At 36.1% G+C, this 19,451-nt stretch overlaps 1 protein-coding gene across 3 annotated transcripts in view; it reads right to left on the bottom strand.

Moving 5' to 3' along the window:
• HEATR1 (HEAT repeat containing 1) overlaps nt 1-19,451 on the bottom strand; it is a 38,850-nt gene that overhangs the window by 8,731 nt on the left and 10,668 nt on the right. For all 3 annotated transcript variants that reach the window (XM_035556264.2, XM_050709453.1, XM_035556273.2), the window contains 21 exons: nt 19,134-19,241; nt 18,624-18,719; nt 17,450-17,538; nt 16,924-17,135; nt 16,534-16,655; nt 15,849-16,046; nt 14,460-14,643; nt 14,019-14,167; nt 12,142-12,334; nt 11,468-11,640; nt 10,478-10,645; nt 9,362-9,604; nt 8,498-8,629; nt 7,802-7,908; nt 6,606-6,749; nt 5,812-5,930; nt 5,406-5,527; nt 3,925-4,053; nt 2,758-2,988; nt 1,310-1,436; nt 287-453 (listed from right to left, as the gene is read on the bottom strand). In XM_035556264.2, the coding sequence (XP_035412157.1) occupies nt 287-453; nt 1,310-1,436; nt 2,758-2,988; nt 3,925-4,053; nt 5,406-5,527; nt 5,812-5,930; nt 6,606-6,749; nt 7,802-7,908; nt 8,498-8,629; nt 9,362-9,604; nt 10,478-10,645; nt 11,468-11,640; nt 12,142-12,334; nt 14,019-14,167; nt 14,460-14,643; nt 15,849-16,046; nt 16,534-16,655; nt 16,924-17,135; nt 17,450-17,538; nt 18,624-18,719; nt 19,134-19,241 (3,213 nt within the window). The remainder of the gene's footprint in view (nt 1-286; nt 454-1,309; nt 1,437-2,757; nt 2,989-3,924; nt 4,054-5,405; nt 5,528-5,811; nt 5,931-6,605; nt 6,750-7,801; nt 7,909-8,497; nt 8,630-9,361; nt 9,605-10,477; nt 10,646-11,467; nt 11,641-12,141; nt 12,335-14,018; nt 14,168-14,459; nt 14,644-15,848; nt 16,047-16,533; nt 16,656-16,923; nt 17,136-17,449; nt 17,539-18,623; nt 18,720-19,133; nt 19,242-19,451) is intronic.

Here is a 19,451-nt window from a genome sequence, read left to right on the forward strand (position 1 = left end):
AAATCCCAGACTCCATAAAGCCAGTGGGAATTCACTGGGGCCTGAATTTCTCTTTTTAACCTATTCATCAATTGCACAAACTGAGTCCATCTGGAAAGGCACTATTATAAAATAATGAATGTTACTGGGAGGTTTCAAAGCTGTGTAAATAAAGGTGTCAGCAAGATACACTGGATGGCATATTCTTTCATCCTCTTTGAGTATAAAATCATACTAAAAAGCAAATTAAACCTCATCTATTACATATGGCACAGTTACTTAATCTGATCAGTTTAAGAGTAATTACCTTTTTCACCAAACTCTGAGAAGTTAAAAGTTGTGACATGAAGGAGACTGACAAGAACTTGAAATGTCGAAGTTGTTTGCCTGAGTGAGACTCCACATTAAAAAGCTGCCCATCCTGATTTTTTAGCTTTGTCTTGCACGTTCTTGATTTTTTTGGGCCAGGATCATCTGTTGAAAACATTCCCAAAACAAATGCGCAGACATGAAAAAAAGACATTTGATTTCTGATTACAGAAAAAGTTTAATTACAGTCAAGTGGCTATCGAGGACAATCATTCTGCTGTATCCAAAATAATGTCAAAGTTCCAAAAAAAAAAAAAAAAGATACCACAAAGATAATTTTTCTGTTTCAATAGCCTCAAAAACAGCAGTGCCATTTCACTGCCCTTGGTTCTGATCAGTTTTTATGTTAAGAATCTCCATGAAGCTAAAGCTATAGCACACTGGCTACAAACACGAAAGACTTGTGAGGAAGGACCACAGACACTGTGTGTCACATATTTGGAAAAACTGCTTTCACTGTCACTACCAGGCCCTTCCTGGCTGAGAAAACTTATTCAAACACCAAATCCACCAAGTCCTTTCTTAAAAAGAAAGGACGAACCATGCCCTCCCTTCAATGCTCTTTGAAATAACAGACTGGAGAAGTATTAAAATATATTATTTACTATATTGTAGAAGAAAAAAAAAACCTTAAAAAACAAAAACCAAACAAAATACAAACAACTCCCCCAACAGATAGTCCTTGTCATCTCATCTGCTATGAGTAACAGCTATTTATTTCAGCTGAATGATTCAATGGACCTTCTAAATGAGAAGTGCTGTTTGATTCTAAGCACTCCAATCTATAATTAATGTACATCAAAAAAGAAGTAATCACATATCTTAACCATTTTATAAAAAAAAAAAAAAGGGGGGGGGGGGGGGAGGGAAGAAATCATTAGGGCAATTCTGTATCCCCTAGTTCCTACCGAGAGGAATAAAGGGAGGTTCATGTACTTTTGCTGTTTTGTTTTGCAGTTACCTTCTTTGTTCTCTGGCAGCTCTGTCAAGTAGTGGATTATTTTCATCATGCTCTGGAACTGTGAATGTATATTAAATTCGCAACAGATGGAAATCCAAAATTCAGTGTCTGCTTCCAGCACAGCATCCTGTTTATAGTTTAAAAGGAGAGAAACGTTTATTTCAAGAATTAAAAAAAGATAAAAAGACCCCAAACTCCTCAGTCAATTTGTGAACGTGCCATGGGGAGCTGCATACTGCCAGGGTTAGCACCGGGGTAACAGCAGCAAGGCTCAGAGAGAATCTAAGAGTTCCTGAGGGTGGGGAGAGAAAATACCATCTCACTCCATCTACTAAACAACATCAGGAATAACCTCACCTGGTGGCACAGGCTATTTGTCCTAAACCTCAGCTAATGACTAATGGTGAAATAATCCATATTTCATCAGGGGTGTCTCTAGCCATTTCATACCCTGATGAAAAATCACTTAAAGCAGAGAGAAAAGTTACCTTTTCCCACTGTTCTTGATCAAGTCCCTGTTTATTTAAACTACTCAAAACCTAATCTTTTCTAGGCAAAGATTTATTTTCTAAGAATAACTCAAGATATCCTACAGGATGGCCAGGACTGGCACACCTGAGTAGTATCCCATACAAAATTTGTCAAATAAGATGGAAGTAACAGAGTACTTAAAAATACTTTTCCATATCATAAAATTAGCTCTTCTCCACATCTTTAGCAGCTTTCATACATTTAATATAAAAACGCCCTCTAATCAATCAGAATAGTAATCTATGAAGAGTTTGGGGGATCTTTCCATACATAGAATCATTCAGATTGGAAAAGACCTCTAGTCAGAGTCAAAGATCATCTAGTCCAACCTTTAACCTAGTAGTGACAAGCCCACCACTAAACCATGCTACCAAGTTCTACATCTACATATTCCTTGAAGACCTCCGGGGATGGTGACTCAACCAATTCCCTGGGCAGCCTGTTCAGCAGGAAAACCGTATCTTCTCACTTGTGTTTTTAGTAATCCCTTTTGTTTTACCTATAAGCAATGTTTTCACCTAATGCTAGGGCCTGCCAACACTAAAGCAGCAAGAACTTCTACATAATTCTGACATAAGAGAGTTCTTACCTCGATAGTGGGAAGACCAAAATTGTTTCAACAGTGGTTTTTTGTTTTTGTTTTTTTTAAGTACTACATATCTATCAGATTTTCAAGTCAAGTACTGGTGTACAATATGATCTGACAATATGTCCAGGCTCAAGGACAAAAATATTTTGCATCTGCCACGCAAAATGTAGTCAACATCACCATCAGGTTCTGCTGAAGCACAAGCTCAGAGCTCACTACTTCTTATAGCATAAAGTAAGGCCTCATCTTGCACTTTCTTAAAGGCATGACTATGAACAGAAAGGAGGAGATCAGTCTTTGAGGAAAAGGTCAACCGCACTAGTCTAACCTTGTCTGTGCTTGATGTCGCAGTCACAGTTTTGGTGACGTACTGCTCAAACAGCAGCACCAGGAGAACCCAGAGGAACCTGTCTCCTCCCACTGTAGTGATCAGCTGGGTCAGGATGGGCAGGCGGCGGTGCTCTGGCACATGGGGCAAGGCATCCACAAACACACGAATGATTTTTATCACCACCTCTTCCACACTTCCCGAGGACTCTGACAAATCACTGTCTTCAGCCTATTTAAATACAGGTACAGCAGTTCAAACAGATTATCACAAACAAGTTCTTTCTTGTAAATCCAGCAGGTGAGAGAAAGCACTGTGTGGCTCATACCTGTATTGCCAAAAGTATAAACTGAAAGAAATTTTGTTATAGTAATTTGCAATGGCTGCAATGAAAGACTTAAAACAAACAAACAAAAAACCACACCAAATCCCCAAAACCTCCAAGCCCTTCCAAGCTAACTTGTTAGCAGTGGAAATTTTATTGTTTTTTACTAATTTACTTTTACATAAGAAACTTCTGTGTCATTTTTCATGTTTAAATCTATGAATGACTTTATGATTTACTAGGTACAAGTGAAATCTGACTGAAGAAAAAAAGATATCTTTTTGCTTGTTTATAACCATTTGTCTATCGAAGATGTCTGGACAAACAAACAAGAACACGCACACAAATATCACCTGCGCAAAAAAACAGCCTTTGCCAAATATTTTACCTTTCCACTTTATTCAGACTAGTTCTCTTACTGTCATGTTCAAGATGTATTATTAACCATGACACATTACTATGTGACTATTACAACCTTTTTCTCATTTCTAGCAGCTCTTGTATTGAACTTGCCTGCTGTTTCTGCGGTGAAAAACTAGAACACAAAGTAAGTTTTAGATCCTCTTTAGGTACAACTGTGGTACTATTTTCCTAAACCTTTTATGAAGTGCAGTTGCTTGTACGATTAAAAAAGCAGCAGTTTTGATGAACTCAGTTGATTGGATGAGTAGTTTGTTAACATATTTATTACATATAATTCATTATCTAGCTACTTAAAAGTAATCCTAGAATTGGATACAAACATATTCTATTACCAATATTCCAAACCATTTATTCTACTTAATTAATAAACTTACTGTTTACATTTTTCCTACTCCTTTCCATTGTATAGACAAATTTACCTGTATAAGAGCAGGAATAACCATCTGCACTGTCTTATTTATTACTTGAAATGTGTAAGTATCATCCAGACGCAAGACGTTTGCTCCCATGAATGTAAAAATAGGCATAATGTTATGGAGAACTTTATCCTGGAATGAAAAGACAGATGAAATTAGTTTGTTTTTTACACTGAGCTGCTCAGTACATTGTACTTTAAGGCATCCCTCATTGCCACAAACAACACTAGATTCCTATATAAGAAAATGAGAATCATTGCTATGTTCCCAAAATCGCCACTAAACTAATTTTAAACATATAGTGTCCCTTAAGACTACTTAATATGTGATTGTTACAGTTCTAAATACTATTTAGAGAATGAGATTAACTTCCAAGCAAATAATTGAAGAGTGGAAATTGACAGTTGAGTTTCATCATATGCTCTGAACTCTTCAAGCCAGTGCTACAGTAGTATGACAAGCAAAATCAGCCTTCGTGAGATTTCCAGCCTCTTACACAGTCCCCCTCTATATTTCTAAAACATATACAGCGATACAATAGAAAGCAGCAGTGCTGATATTAACATTTTGGCCTTTTTTGGCTAGATTGTAATCACAATATTTCTTTGAGAGTGCTGAATTAGTGGTGTCGACTTAGCTCAAGAATTAGATTCCTAGATTTTGTCCCAGATATGGCTACATTTGTCATTTAGGTTTAGTGAGCTAAAGCAGCATTATAGATTTAAAGAGAAAGACAAGACTTTTACCAAATATTTGTCTTTATACTGAAATTGAAAATCCTGTCACAGTCAATATTAATGTGTAACAAAAGCTTAGCTCTATAGTAGGTGATAGTAGTAAGATGGTAACAAAGAAAAATAATCCCCAAAAGAAAAAAGCCAAACTCAAATCCTCCAAAAGTTTGATTGTCAAGAACATCTCTTTTGACTCTGGGGTAAAAAGTAGCATTCCAAATGTATGGAGAAAGCACTCAGGTAAAGATAAAGATGCAAACTGAGTTTGATATATTTGTGTACATTTTGCTGCTTTTACAGTTCCAGAGCAGAAGAATTCTACTTCAAAGAGTACTGTCAAATTTCAATCCATAGAAGACCTGCTTATGGTCAATTAAAATTAGACCAAACCTGGCTGTATCATCAACTACATTTCTCATTGTACAAGATACAAACTTGTAAGAATACATGTATTAATTATTGGGTCGGATGCTCTCTCCTCCATAAAAAAGGAGGAGAAAGAAGAAACAACGTACCAGAACTTTGAGAATGTAAAGGTGAGGCAGAGCTGCTGTTAGAAAGCTCTTGTCATTTCTAACCCTCTTCATTGCAAATCATAAATGATGCATGACCAAACTATCAATACAGAGGTTTAGTTTTAAAACGAAGTAGAAGACCCTAAAACAGTAGAGAACTTGTAAATTTTGCCTCTTGCTCCTTTTAGAAAAGTTCTTCCAATAGAAAAGCTCTGTATCTTCAGGCACTACTTACAGGAAACATGCCAGCAACAGCACCAAGGAGAAGCAGTGCATGATGATGTGTTTGGGGCATTTTAGATACCCTGATGCACTGAACTATCAGTTCCACATTAAATTTTTCTTTATCAAGGACATCTGCAAGCAAAAAAAATTAATTAATATACACCCTAATGGTACACTATGTAGGAATAAACTTGAGTACACTCAAACAATGGCTTCAATTTGCAGACCATACCTAAAGGATCTAACATAAAAACAAATAACAACAAAATCCCACAATTAGTAGGACGAGCTTGTATACACTATGAGGGAACCTATCTCTCTACAACACAACGTAGGCTCACAAAAAAAAAAGCTAGAGACTGTTGCTTTAATGATGTACTGGTGAGAGTATCAAGAAATAAGTCTGCAATTTTTACCTGCTGGTACTTTGCTACCATCTGAAGACAATTTCTGACAAATGTTTAGCAGGCAGCTGAGGATCAACTGCTTTGTATATTCCATATTTTCTTCTTCTGATGCCTGAGGTTCCAGACACCTATACATTCAGGAAGAAATTTAGAGATTGAAAAAGAATGTAAGTGCTTTCCTTTGTAAGTCTCTCTTCTTTGTTGGTTTCAAACACAGCAGCTTGCCTAATAAAAGACATTTATCAAAGTGCTGTAAGGAGTATCAGATGATTCCCTGACATATGATTGCCAGTCTACACAAAGGCATAAGAAAAAAAAAACAACAAAAAACACACAAAACAATCTTTAGTAACTGCCTGGATATAGGACTGGCATGAAGAGCAATACTTTTCTTAGGTTCCACTGGTTGAAAGCAGTTCCACAATGTTTTGGGAGGAATTTTAAAGTTTAAAATATTTTATAACAGTTCTGCAAAAGATAAGTCCTGTCATTTGTGCCAGTTTTAGCACAGGTGTCATCCTTCCTAACACTCCCAAGAACCTGAGAAACAAAGTCTTCACATAAAAAGCTAGATATCAGATAACCATCTTAAAAAGCCCATCACATTGTTTTATAAGGCAAACAATTCTTAAAAACCTCCTATTCCCTTTATCTGATTTACCTAAAAGCAGTTTAAGTAAAAAAATGCAAGCTACTGAACCTAGCAATAAAGCAGAGAGAAAGCAGCCCACGTTTTAATGCTTTACAATGTCTGTTGCAGAAGAGCATGCTCATAGACTCATGTTTTATAGAGGCAAAATTACCGGCTCAGCAAGTTAAAAAGTGCAGGCACAAGTGCCTGTGGACGTTTAAGTTTCTTCTTATGCTGCAGTAATTCCAGAATAAGCATAACCCTCTGCCAGCTGAAGTGGCTCGTTTCCGGTGCCAATTCTGCATCTTGTGGCTTTCTAAAAAGGTAAGACAAGCGATCAGGATATACAATTGCAAATAAAATACTACAATAAATATTACAGTGTTTCAGGGAACAGATACATAAATAAAAAGAAAAAAAAGTATTTCTTTCAAATAATATCCTTTACTGCTTCTCCTGGGAGAGGTGGCAATATGTGGACTTTTGACTGAAGCAGCAAAACATTTTAAACAACTAAATTAAAAACAGACTGAACTTGAAAAAATAAGCAAGTATAGCACACCTTCTGTGTATACAGAAGTCTACGTGATGAAGCAGACTTCTGTGAGGAAAAAAACAAATAAACAACTATTATTAAATAATTGTCCAAATTCTGATCTGCTTGTCATTCAGGAAACTTGCACCTTCTGAACTACTATTTGTCTGACCACTGAGTATGAGGGCAATGGGCACGTGTCTATGTACACATGTACATAAACTCTGATGGATCAATCTAATGAGTCAAGATCATTAAAAAAGGTCCAGTGAACTAAAGCAAGAACATAAGAACAGTTATTCTAGGTCATGCCAAGAAAATCAACCCAAAATCCTGTTTCAACTGTGTCCAACAGCTGATGATTAAAAAAAAAAAAAGTACAGTGTACAAAACAGCTTCTTCCTTATGAGAATGGGGAGAAGAAACAAGGTGAAGACTTAAAAAATCACTTGTATTTCCATTTTAACTAAAAGAAAATGGTCTTTCAGCTGACTAACAGTAACACTTCGAAGCACATTGTTAGGTTAGCCATGTGTACAGTAATCTGTCCATACAACGTTTTTACCAATAAAGTTTAATACCTACAAAACCAAAAGCAAATGCCAACATCAAAAGTTCTGTAAGAGGATTTTTTTTTTTTAAATTAGGACTAATCTATTCTAAAACAGCAAAATGGGTTAGTTTTCTGCTGCTGAAAATAGCTCACAGTTATTTTATCACACAGGGAAAATGAAAAAGATAGTCATGCTTTCAAATACCAATTATGAAATGTACTAAATGAAAGGTGTTTTCAAACTGTATGGAAAACATTTTTCTAGTTCTAGTTATTTTACTTCTGTTGCTGCATTTTCTGCCTTCTAGTTTGCTGAACAGTGGTCAGACTTCTGGTTTTCTCAGGTGGCTCCAGTTCTGTGACAATCTGCTCCGCACACACTGAAATCTGAAACAAAAAGCAATACTTCAATTACACACGAACAATGTGTCACACCACACACCTATGACCCCTCCTCCTGTTTTTTTTTTTTTTTAAACACATCCCTTTCATGCACATATGGGTATATAATCCACCTATTTAAGTCTTATCACCTTAATTTCTGAATGTAGTTCTTGCAGCAAATAAAATGAGGAAATGATTTCAAGTCCAAGTAAAATAATCAATTACTATATGACAGCTACAATGAGTGTATTTCAGGAAAAGTCTTCTAGTAACAGTTAAAAAAAAAAAAAAAAAACAACAAAAAAAAAGCAGTTTTTACCCAGAAAAATGAAATCACTGCAGCAGAAAGAAGTGACTTTTACTGAATTCATTAACAGAATAACAAATGACTGATGCATGGCTTCTACAGAAACACCTTCTAAAAGCAGCCATTTAGCTTTTTATGCCACTAACACAACTATATGACAAATAGTTTCTAATTCCTTACATGCTGTAAGTGATATAAACAATGAACATTAATAATCAATGTAGCAGCATGGTACCACTGCAAACCATTTAAACATATTTCTGTGTTCTGGAGTTTGCCACTTACCCCTTTAAACACACTGCTAATTGTCTGGGCACAAAGTGGGTTCTTACAGTTTAGCAGTAAGTCAAACAATACTTTTAATAGCTTCTGTTGCACCATCCCATCTGACACAGCTGCAAAGAATGGTTTAGTAATCTACAAAGGGGAAAAAGAAAGGACAAAGGTTTACTGTAAGAAGGTAACAAAATCACAAGAAATGAAACTTGGGTATGTTAGATTATGTATTATACACCCAGACAAACATACAAACATGTATGAACATACATAATAAAAATGTACATACTAACTAGCTATTTGCATACATCTAAAAATCCCTAGATACAAAGCACATACTTCTGAAATATCCATCAGACATATTGGTTCCTAAAATTTTTCTAAATGCCTTTGTGAGAGCATACCTCCTGTTGCTAGACTTTTTTTTTTTTTTTTTTTTTTTAAAGTATTGGACTATTAGCCTGAATTTATAGCCTCCTTCAAATTAGATTATTTCTCACCGACTGTATTTTCTTAACATCTTTTCCTCAGAAGAAAAGCAAAGATCCTGAACAACTTACAAAAAACCAACAAAACAAACACACAAAACAAAAAAAAACAACAGTGGAACGGCAGTATCTGCAGGCAATCATACAGATATTCACCTCCATGCAAATACAGTGATATGAAGCAAGCAGCAACTTCTTCTAGGAAGTTTAAGAAGTTTAAGAGAGCTTTGCAGCCTGTTCAGCTATTTCATAGATTCTGTGGAGACCTTGAAAACTTGTAATGAAAGAAAGGGCAAAAACTACAGACTCCTTGCAAATACAATTCTAAACACTGCTATTTGCTATAAGCACAAAAGCAAATTAAAAATCTTTCTGAAAGCCATACCTGCCCAAGTGCTGTAATTTGGAAAGGTGGAATTTCTTCATAGATTTTCTTGGCAGCATGTAGACTTCTGATAAATAAATCCAGACTCTGCTGATTCTTGCACAAGAGGGTTGCTGAATGTTCATTAAACTTCCCAAGTATGAGATGCAGGAAAACTGCTTCATCTTTTAACATTGTCTCAGGTTCCTTCGAGACCTTCTCAAGCAACCGGTCTAGTGCAGGCAAGAGGTGAGAAAGAATCATCTGCAGAGGAAAATTGTAAGAACAGTTTGCTTTTTATTCATTCTTGTTTTAACAAGCTTCCAATAGTGCAGCTTCATTTTACTGCAACATCTGTTCCCTCTCTAGTACCACATTTCCTACTGTACTTTACGCAACAGCTATTAAAGAGGAAAAATACAATATTTATTGTCACGTTACCACAAGTACCTCCTCATCAGCTCTATTGCTCCTTTGATGGGTAGGTAGTATTTCATGTTTTTAAAGTACAGAAGGCTTTTTTTTTTTTTTTAAACGATTTATGACTACTGTCTCCTACAAAACCTGAGTGTGGGGCAAGAACACTCATCCTCTATGCAATGTACAATCCTTTCAAGAAACATACAACTGAACAGAACACAAAAACTCATAACTTCATTCATTTTTTGAACAGTAAACTCACGTATTTTCCAACACTTAGAGAATAGGAATTCTGAATAAACTAGGATAAAATGAGGTTAATATGTACACATAAAACTAATTAAATGAATAGTACTTCCTATTATGTTACAATTCCGTAGAGAAAACTCTATTCACAGATACCTAGCCAAGATAATCAATTTCTTCTGCAAGAACTTTCTTCTGAAACTTTTCAGTAACTTCAAGAGAGGTTCCTTAACAACTCCAGCACAATAGTCTGCATCCCACACATTCCTGGATGGAGTATGACAATATTTTGTTTCATTAAATTATATTTTCCAGCGTAACTGCATACTATTGAAGGTGTCAACTTAATGCCTAACAATCTATAAATTATGAAGTTGCTTAACAGCATTACTATTAAATGATGTGATTTCTGCTTTTCAGTTAAATGCAATACCGACAGAACAAGTGTGAAACTATAAAGGCTAGACTCACCTCACCATGGACTTCGTGAAGAATTTTCATTAAGCTTCTTGCGACATATGATGGGCAAACAGGGTTTTGTACACAATCGAGTATGCTTTCCAAAGCTTCTGACAATTTTTTCTTCTGGGATTTCTGTTTTGGTTGTGTCTGGAGCTCCTCAAATAGGGTTGCCATGATCTAGTTCAGTAAAAAAGTGAAAATAAATTTCTTTCCCTGCAGTAAAAGTGCCTTAAAACAACATTTATTCAATGCTTTTATAATAATGCAATCCAGATATAAACTGAATTGTTCACCTGCAAATAAACCATGAGTTAGTATCTCAAATTTGCTGTGGGTGCACTCTTTTCCACCATCCAGATCATTAATGATGGCACTGAACAGTACTGGCCCCAGTACTGACACCTGGGGAATCCTGCTAGGGACCTGCCTCCCAGGGGACATTGTGCCACAGATCACAACACTCTGTGCTGGCTGGTCAGCCAGTTTTCAGTGCACCTCCCTTGTCTATGAGAATGTTGTGTGAGACAGTGTCAAAAGCCTTTCTAAATTCAAGGTAAACATCCGCTGTTTTCCCTTTATCTACTAAGCTCTTCTCTTTATCATAAAAGGCTATCAGGTTGGTCAAACACGACTTCCCCCTTCATAAATCAATGCCGACTGCTCCCCATCACCTTCCCAGGGATCGATGTGAGGCTGACCATCCTGCAGTTCTCTGCCTTTTCATTCTCACATTTCCTGAAGATAGGAGTGACGTTTGCTTGCTTTCAGTTTTGAGGAACATCTAATTGCCGTGACTTTTTTTTTTTCTTCTTACGATAATTAAGAATGGCCTTGCAGTGTCATGAGCATGCTCCCTCAGCACTGTGGGTCAACCCGTTTGGCCCCATGGACATAAGTATGTCCAGTTTGTTTAAGTACTCCCTAACCCAATTATGTTACATCACAGCTCACAGCAGCCGACAAAACTTGTACCGAAGCACAATTTAACAGCACAAATACCTGTGTGATGTATGTAGGGTCAGATATGATCTCCTCTGTCTTTTGCCCCAGATGCTGAAAAATAGGGTGAAATAAAGACTCCTTCACCCCGCTTAAGGAATGGAAGCAATTGAGAGCAGCCCTTCGAACTTCGCTCACAGGACTACCCAAATTAATGAGCAGAGATATCACCACTGTATAAAGAGTGAAGGAAAGGAGGAAAAGACAACAGAATTCCATGGTCAGAATTTTACTGTATCTGTCTCTGAGGAGGCATCAACATTAATTTAGAATTTAAAAGTAATCTCTTTTCACTATAAACATCTAGACTACACAAAGACAACATAAACCTCACAGATTGATGGTTCTGAATTTCTTCACCATGGTCCTTCCACATGCTTATACTGCACAGAAAGTAAGGTGCTATAACTGACTTATTCAGCATAGGACCTTGTTTTTTAAGGCCTTTAAGATTAAAAAAAACAACAACAATAAAAGCTGTTTCAACTACTTTCAAAATTGGGCTACCAACTGCAGCAGTGACTCAGCAAGAAAGACAGCTATCTCAGCGTAGTGCGGCTGAACATAAATGATTAGAGACACCCCTCCATGGTATGAAATACAGAAAAATGACATGAAATTAAAACATACTGTCATTAAGCCTCAAGTTGAGAGATGGGTAGATTGTATTTTACCTGGAGACGATGGTGATAGTAGCTGTTTCTTCTTTTGGTATGTCTGAGATATAAGCACTGCATAGCCAATATATAAAGCTCGAGTCTGCAGCATTGCATTGACTTCATAATTCAGATGATTTGAAAGGTTAAAGCTGTAAGTCCATAAAATCGAAAGGAATTTGAAGAGAACTTCTGAATCTTTTACATGTACCTTACATGTAAATAAAAGAGAAGAAAAAAAAGTACAGTTGGTCAGAACAGCCTTGATTTGGCAAACTAATACTCACAACATCAGATAAACCACCCAAACCAAAGGAGCACACAGGAGAAAACTAAAGAGTCAGAAACACTGTTCTTTTGGGAAGAAAACATTCCCAAGCTTATTCTGATGACAATACTTGCATATGTAAAAGAAGTCCATGTGTTTCTTGACAAACTGCTTATTTAGTTTAACAGACAACATGTAGTCTATAGGTACATAAATAAAGTACATGTTTCCTTATCATTGCAGACCAAATCCACATCCATATGAACATTTTTATAATGTGTTAACTGAGCATGAAAATGGTTATATGCAACATAGAGCAAAATTAATAACTTTCATCTTCTCTTTTGAGTGGCAGTAATATTTATATTAGAAGTGTTCTAAGGAAGTAATGCCTGGCTTTTTCATCAGTTGTATAAACTGAAAGATTTTTCAGAATTCTATCAGCTACTGTCTTAGGACTGGGCATTTAACTTCTCTGTGTGGCACAGCTTTCTGTGTTGAATATTCACACTAAATGTTACTTTTAGCATTTGTCCTGGATTTGATGTATAGACATTACAATAATAGAGCACGAACCAAAATAAACAAACCCTGAATCATACACATATCACAGACCATCTCAGATACAGGTCAGAGCATCTCCCACTCCTGTCTCCATCCCCCCACCTCTTCAACAGGTAGCTGCTCCACATGATTCAATTCAGTTTTTCACAAATCTACATCCAATTATCTCAGCTTTGCTCCTGTCTAAAAGTTTAACGGGGAGAATTTCTGATTTTGAAGCAGTTACGTTGTCTCCTAATAGTCTTCCAAATCAATTAACAATCACTTGTTTACTACATGGTCTGGCAATAGCACTTTTTCTGTCTGCAAAATGCTCTTTGGAATCCTAAGAGATCTCTATTCATCAAACAGGAGTGCCCACTCAGCATCCTGAAGACCGTATATAGCCTGCAGGAACAAATGATAAAGCTTCTAATACACTCTAGCCTATTGTCTTTTCTAGGATTCCACCAAGATCTAGCTTCTAGTTATATTAACTATTCTGGAGCAAGCAAAAATAATTTTATCTTTTTCAAACTAAACGCCCTCAAAATCAGAGATCAGCAGTACTTCAAAAGTGAAAGAAGCAAATTATTACTGCAGCTATTACCTTCAGTAAGTACTAAAGACATCACTAACCCCATCCCACAAACTTTCTGTAGTCTCTCCTACCATCTTTTCATTCATCTCTCTTCTAAACATCCACTGAGTTCTATAAGTTCTTTGTTTTTTTTTATTTTAAAAGCTAACAAATTTCAGAGAAACTGTTTGCTCTGCTCTTACGTAGTACCAGAAGCTCTAGCTCTTGAACCTTTGTCCTGCAAATCAGCATTGCATATTCACCTTTGCCTCAACTGGTACATTTATTGATTTTTACTTCAGTTTCCTACCACATTCAGTTAAGGTCAACTAACCAGTTGAAGCTTAGACTCATGTTTCCTCATAGCACTAGCATGCCACAAGCAGTGTTGCATGATCAATACTGCATTTTTCTCACCTTTCTCTAAAATTTTGTATTTCTGCGTAACATTTGATGAATAGTAACTCAGAATAATAATTCAGAAAATAAGTATGAAAATAATACCTTAAGTAAGAGATTCATCAATGCTCTGTACTGAACAACATTGCCTCCCTCACTAGCTCCACAAACAAGAAGGTCAAATAGCCCCAAAAGGAGGTGCAGATAGTTTTGGCTATCTTGATTCAAAGATTCAGGATTCCACCAAGTTCCTTCTAAAAAATAAAAGTTATAAATCAGTCATGGTGGATACGTATGAAAAACTTCAGGGACAAATTGAAAATAAACACCTTTATTTAAAGTAAGACAATACATTTTGCTGATTTCATGTTCATAAGACGTCTTTACAGATCTCCACACAATATCAACAGTGGAAGAAGACTGGGAAAGCAAGGTTTGCTTTTTTCCAAAACCTCTAAAGCAAGCAAACAAACAGATGAAAACTCCTCACTTTCCTTAACTTCAAATTGTTGTATAAAAGATGACATTCGAAACTTTAACACTTACCTTTTGGAAAGGATGAAGGAGGTTTAAGGTGATGAATAAAACTTTTCAATAAAAACACAAACATGGCAGACTCCTCTGCATCAACAGTTTGGTCACTATCGAGCTTTTCTATATATGCAGTTAACAAGTCCACTGGCGCCAAACTTTCCTGTGTTGTTTCAATAGACCAATTTGAAGGAGTTTCCTGCGAATGAAAATTTATTGAAACGTACATTGTCATAATCTCATCCAGCTGAAGGCAGAATCTAGCACTAAAGTTCAGCAATATTACATTGCTAACCTCAAAACAGGTATCATTATGAAGTGAATTACAATTTTGATTTTACAGTTAAACTTGCATCTGTGGTTTAGAAATTTATACCTGCTTTTACTACTATGATTAAGAGTATACGTAAGCAAAGTAACAAAAGGGTACAATAAAACTCCACCTAAAATAACTCTTCAAAGAGATGAGGAGTTAGAGCATTCTGTGGACATTCAGTTTCATCCTTTCATCTAGCTCTGTTTGGGAAACAATCCATATCTTTCAGATACCTTTATATATAAAACCCTTTGATGGAATCATCTGAGGTAAGAATAGCTAATTAGCATGTATTGCTACAGATGTACGTGAGGAGGTGCACACAAATAAATACAGCCCTGCTCACCTAGGTTTCTTACACAAGAAAAAAAATGAACTCTTAACATTTTTAAACAAACAAACAACAATAAGGACAACAAACCCATATGGGAAATATGCATGAAAATAAAGCAAAAAAAAAAAAAAAGCAGAAAGATGCAGCAATACTCTTCTGAATATCATTCCTGCCTGATGGCTCCTCCTTATACCTGTATCATCTCCCAACAAATGTCAATACAACTGCTTATGGAGCTGTGCAATATACCAAAACCCAACAACCCAGGAGCAACGCTTTCAATATTGTTCCAAAGACTTGCATGAAGCTGAAATTAATATAAGCTCTTTCTTATACTCAGCTGTATGTCCTTCTTTCCCATATTGAACAAGTCATCAAACCTTTTACTCAACAACTGAAAAAACTGGTATTCCTAAGCTCAACAATAACACATGATACCATAAGGTAGCTGGCAAAAATGCCCCAAACTTGTTGCCAGGCTCAAAGCACTGACACACTGAATCACTTGGTGGCATGTTAGGTTAAGCACTGGAGTTCTTAATTTTTTTAACATGGACTCACCAAAGCAGTAAAATAAAAGAGAAATTCTTAATGGCAACTTCAATTACTGTTGCCAGCTGTGTGGCTTCTCTTTGAAAAGAAACAATGGCAAGATTTTCAGTCCTCCTCAAGGCTTCTAAGCTGCCTGTTCCTCTGATGGAAGACATTTCTCCATTACAAAGAAAACGCCCTTTCCTAACTGTTTATATCTCACCTCTGCAGGATGACAAGCTTTGAGATTTCGTATTTTTTCATCCAAGAAGCGGAAGACTCTGATAGCCACTGAAAAATAACTTTCCTTCATCTGTGAATCACAGCAGCACTGAACAAGCACGGAACCAATTATATGAGCAGTTACTTTCTGTTTCACGTTGTCAGATTCTGTTTCAGCAACAAGTATCAGATCATCAACCTTGGAAATGGAAGGGCAGGAATAACAACAAAAAGTCTGTGAGATAGTGGGACTTTGCTATGACTTTACAGAGTGTTTCATCTGCATGTCTAATTAAATCCTTATTACCTTCTATCATTGGTAACAAATTACTGTCTGCTGTAATGGTACCCTTTGGAACCTGGGAACACACACGCATCTGTGTCTATGAACTATCCACAGGTATATTTATTTATTTATTTTTCCAGGAAACTTAAAATTCCTGCAATTTGGTTACACCAATAATTTCTCCGAATAGGTAATGGTTTCACTTCTTCTTTTCCTTATGTTAAAACAGAAATGTCTTTTATCTCTCTTGTACTGTTTTTTTCTTAAATGCAATATGCATACATTTCCATAGCAGCTTGATAATGACATAATAATGCTATGAACAGCACATATGAAGTTCGACATCTTTTCTACTAGTTACCACCTGTAAATTAAGGTTAGAGAAACATGGTGCACATACCATTTGCAATAATAAGGAAGGGTCCCCTGAAGTCATGTTTTTAGAAAACAACAGAATCATTTCCTTGTTGACCGCTCCAATCAGTTCTGCAGACTTGCTAGATTTAATTGCTGCTTGAAGAGCTATTCCAATGGAAAAAAAATGAATAAATCAGAGAACAGAGGTATACAAATCTCACTGGCAGCTCAGTAATATTTATAAACAGTCAGGAAAATACTATGCAACTTCATTCTTTCAAAGAGCTTTTTAAACAATTCTGTTCACGCTCTTAGTATAATAGCTTATTAATGACAGCCAGTCTCTCTCAATTACTGTTAAGGTTCAGTAAGCATGAAGTGCTACATTGTCATTATTTTTCTTTCATCAAATTAGGTACAATTAATACACTACCTTCTGGCCAGCCTTTCAGTAAAGGGTGTAAGGAGCAGAGATCAGATTCTGACAGACAAATGGCCATTTTCCATTCTGAAGATTTTGAATTTGCGTTAGTGATTACCATAAACGGTAACAACTGCATTACCACTTCATCCAGTAGTTCCTTCTTCTCTTTCAAAATCTCCTCTTTGACTAAAATTTCTACTGCTCGCTCCAGAACCTTGTACCTACACAAGAAAAAAAAGTGATCTTGATAAACCATTGCTCTAGCACGTCTGCTACATGTCTTTGGTTTCTTTTCCATTTTCCACGTTTTTTTTTTTTTCCCCCTCCAGAATTCAAGTAGCAGTGAGAACAAATAGGGAACTCACTGGAAATGGTACACAAATAATGAAAATTTCTCTTATAATTCAGCATATATATACAGCGTAAGAAAAAGCATTCAAAGTGGAAAAAATAGTTTTTAAAGTGTTCTTTAGAGTTACTTTTTAATTTCATTTATGCAGAGACAAAGTAGCCTGAAAAAAAGACAGAAACATACCACTTTCCATCCTTTGAGAGATCAGCTCTCTGGAAGATATTCAGAAGACTTGATACCACTACTTCTGGATTGACTTGTTTCCTGAAAATCTGGAAAGTAATTAAGAGAGAGAAATGTAAGTATAATAAGATAAAAAATAATTTACTCTTCACAATGGAAAATGCATCTATTATATCAAGCTGAATCACGGATCAAATAACACTAATTGAACTCTTAATAATAACTAAAAAGTCATCATTTTGTTGATGATCACATGATCAAAATATCATCGGGGTAAACAAATGTTATAAGACTGCCCAGTATGTTCTCTTGAAATCCAAAGTACAAAGACTTTAATGAATGCAGAAATATTTTGTAAAACTGATAAACACACAAAAAGCAAAACCCTTGGTAATTGAGTAAGAATTGCTTTCACTTTATGCAGCATCTGTATTACAAAAATAAAAGGCACATCAACAAAAGACACTAAACTTTAAAGATAATCACTCAAATGCTTCTATTCCTATCTTTTAGTGATTGAGAATGAATGAACACACAAGACCAATTATATTACTGCTAATAATATTCTCCACTACTACTAGCAGATGCAATGAAGACAGACTGTTACCCTAGTTGGAAACAATCAGTACAATGCATACCAGAGTCCCATCCAATAAACCCGAGCCGGCGTTTAGAACTTGGCTGCTATCAACTGATCAAATGACTCCCATATGGAAAAACTCAGCTGAGCACTTCTCACTAGCGTAATGACTTGTCATTGCACCATTTTCCATACAAAAGGCAGATGACATGGCTATCATTTTTACAGAGATATATACAGGATAAGCAGAAGGCACACTTTATAATCAAAGCTCAAAATATGCTTTAGTATCTACAAAACAAAATATAAATAAAATCAGGCTAACTACAGACACTTTGGGAAAGATGAGGAAACAAAGTTGCAGGAGAGGGGTACCTGTAACAGGTAAACAACAATAGCCTCCTAGTTTGTGCTGCTTCATCCTGTTAAAGGACAAAAGCCATACAACAAACAGAGGAGTACAAGACAAACAGTAAAGGACAAAAGCTATATATCAAAGAGATAAGTAGAAAAGCGATTATAAAGAATACATTCCAGACACACATTCAGAACCAGCTAAAACCTCACCTGACTTATCGAAAGAAATACACCTACCTCCAAAGCACTGAAAGCAGACATTACAACATCTCTGTTGTCATCCTTGAGGCGCTCAAAAATTGCTTCTTCTATGAAAGACTGATCAAAGCCTTCCTGAAGAAAATAAGGGAAAAAACAAACGGAACAAAAAAGAATAAATAAGGTTGGTAGCATAATTTATAGGCTACAACGAAATATTTGAATCCTAGTACAAGCGGTAACATCATCGAAATTGAACCACAAATAACAGTGACTAACTTTCAACAATAAAAGAAAAATAAAAATAACTATTAACTCAGATTTGATTTTAGTCTACAAGCAGCTTAATAAAAAAGAACTACATCCAGACCCCAGAACAAGGGACAACGCTGACAGGAGCCTCCCGAAATCACCATGAAAAACTGTCAGAATGACATTTCTGAATAATTTAACATATCACTTATCTTCAACTGATAATTCTGTCAAACAGATTTTAGAAGATTTTATATGCTAAGTACATCCTGTAAGTGAGAGATTCAGGACACAAACCTTTGATGTTTCAATAACATCTTTCAAATGCTGAAGAGCCAGGACTCGCACAGCTGGCTGAGGATGATTCAAACTAAGCAGAAGGGAGGTATCAGAGTCTTCCAGAAACTGAAATACAGATTTCAGAGTCACTCACCACATGTTAAAAATACTTTAAGGGTATGTCAGGGTACTGGAAGAATTTCTTTCAGCATTTTTTCAGATGAGAAACCTTGACCAAAAAAGTGTCAACAGCAGGACAAAGATGTTGTATAACAGTTTCAAATTTGGTCTTCCTCACTTTGGCAGACAGTTTTTGGAACGCAACTTGAAAAGTAC

The sequence above is a fragment of the Cygnus atratus genome, chromosome 3 (assembly GCF_013377495.2).
Source record: "Cygnus atratus isolate AKBS03 ecotype Queensland, Australia chromosome 3, CAtr_DNAZoo_HiC_assembly, whole genome shotgun sequence".
NCBI lineage: Eukaryota > Metazoa > Chordata > Aves > Anseriformes > Anatidae > Cygnus > Cygnus atratus.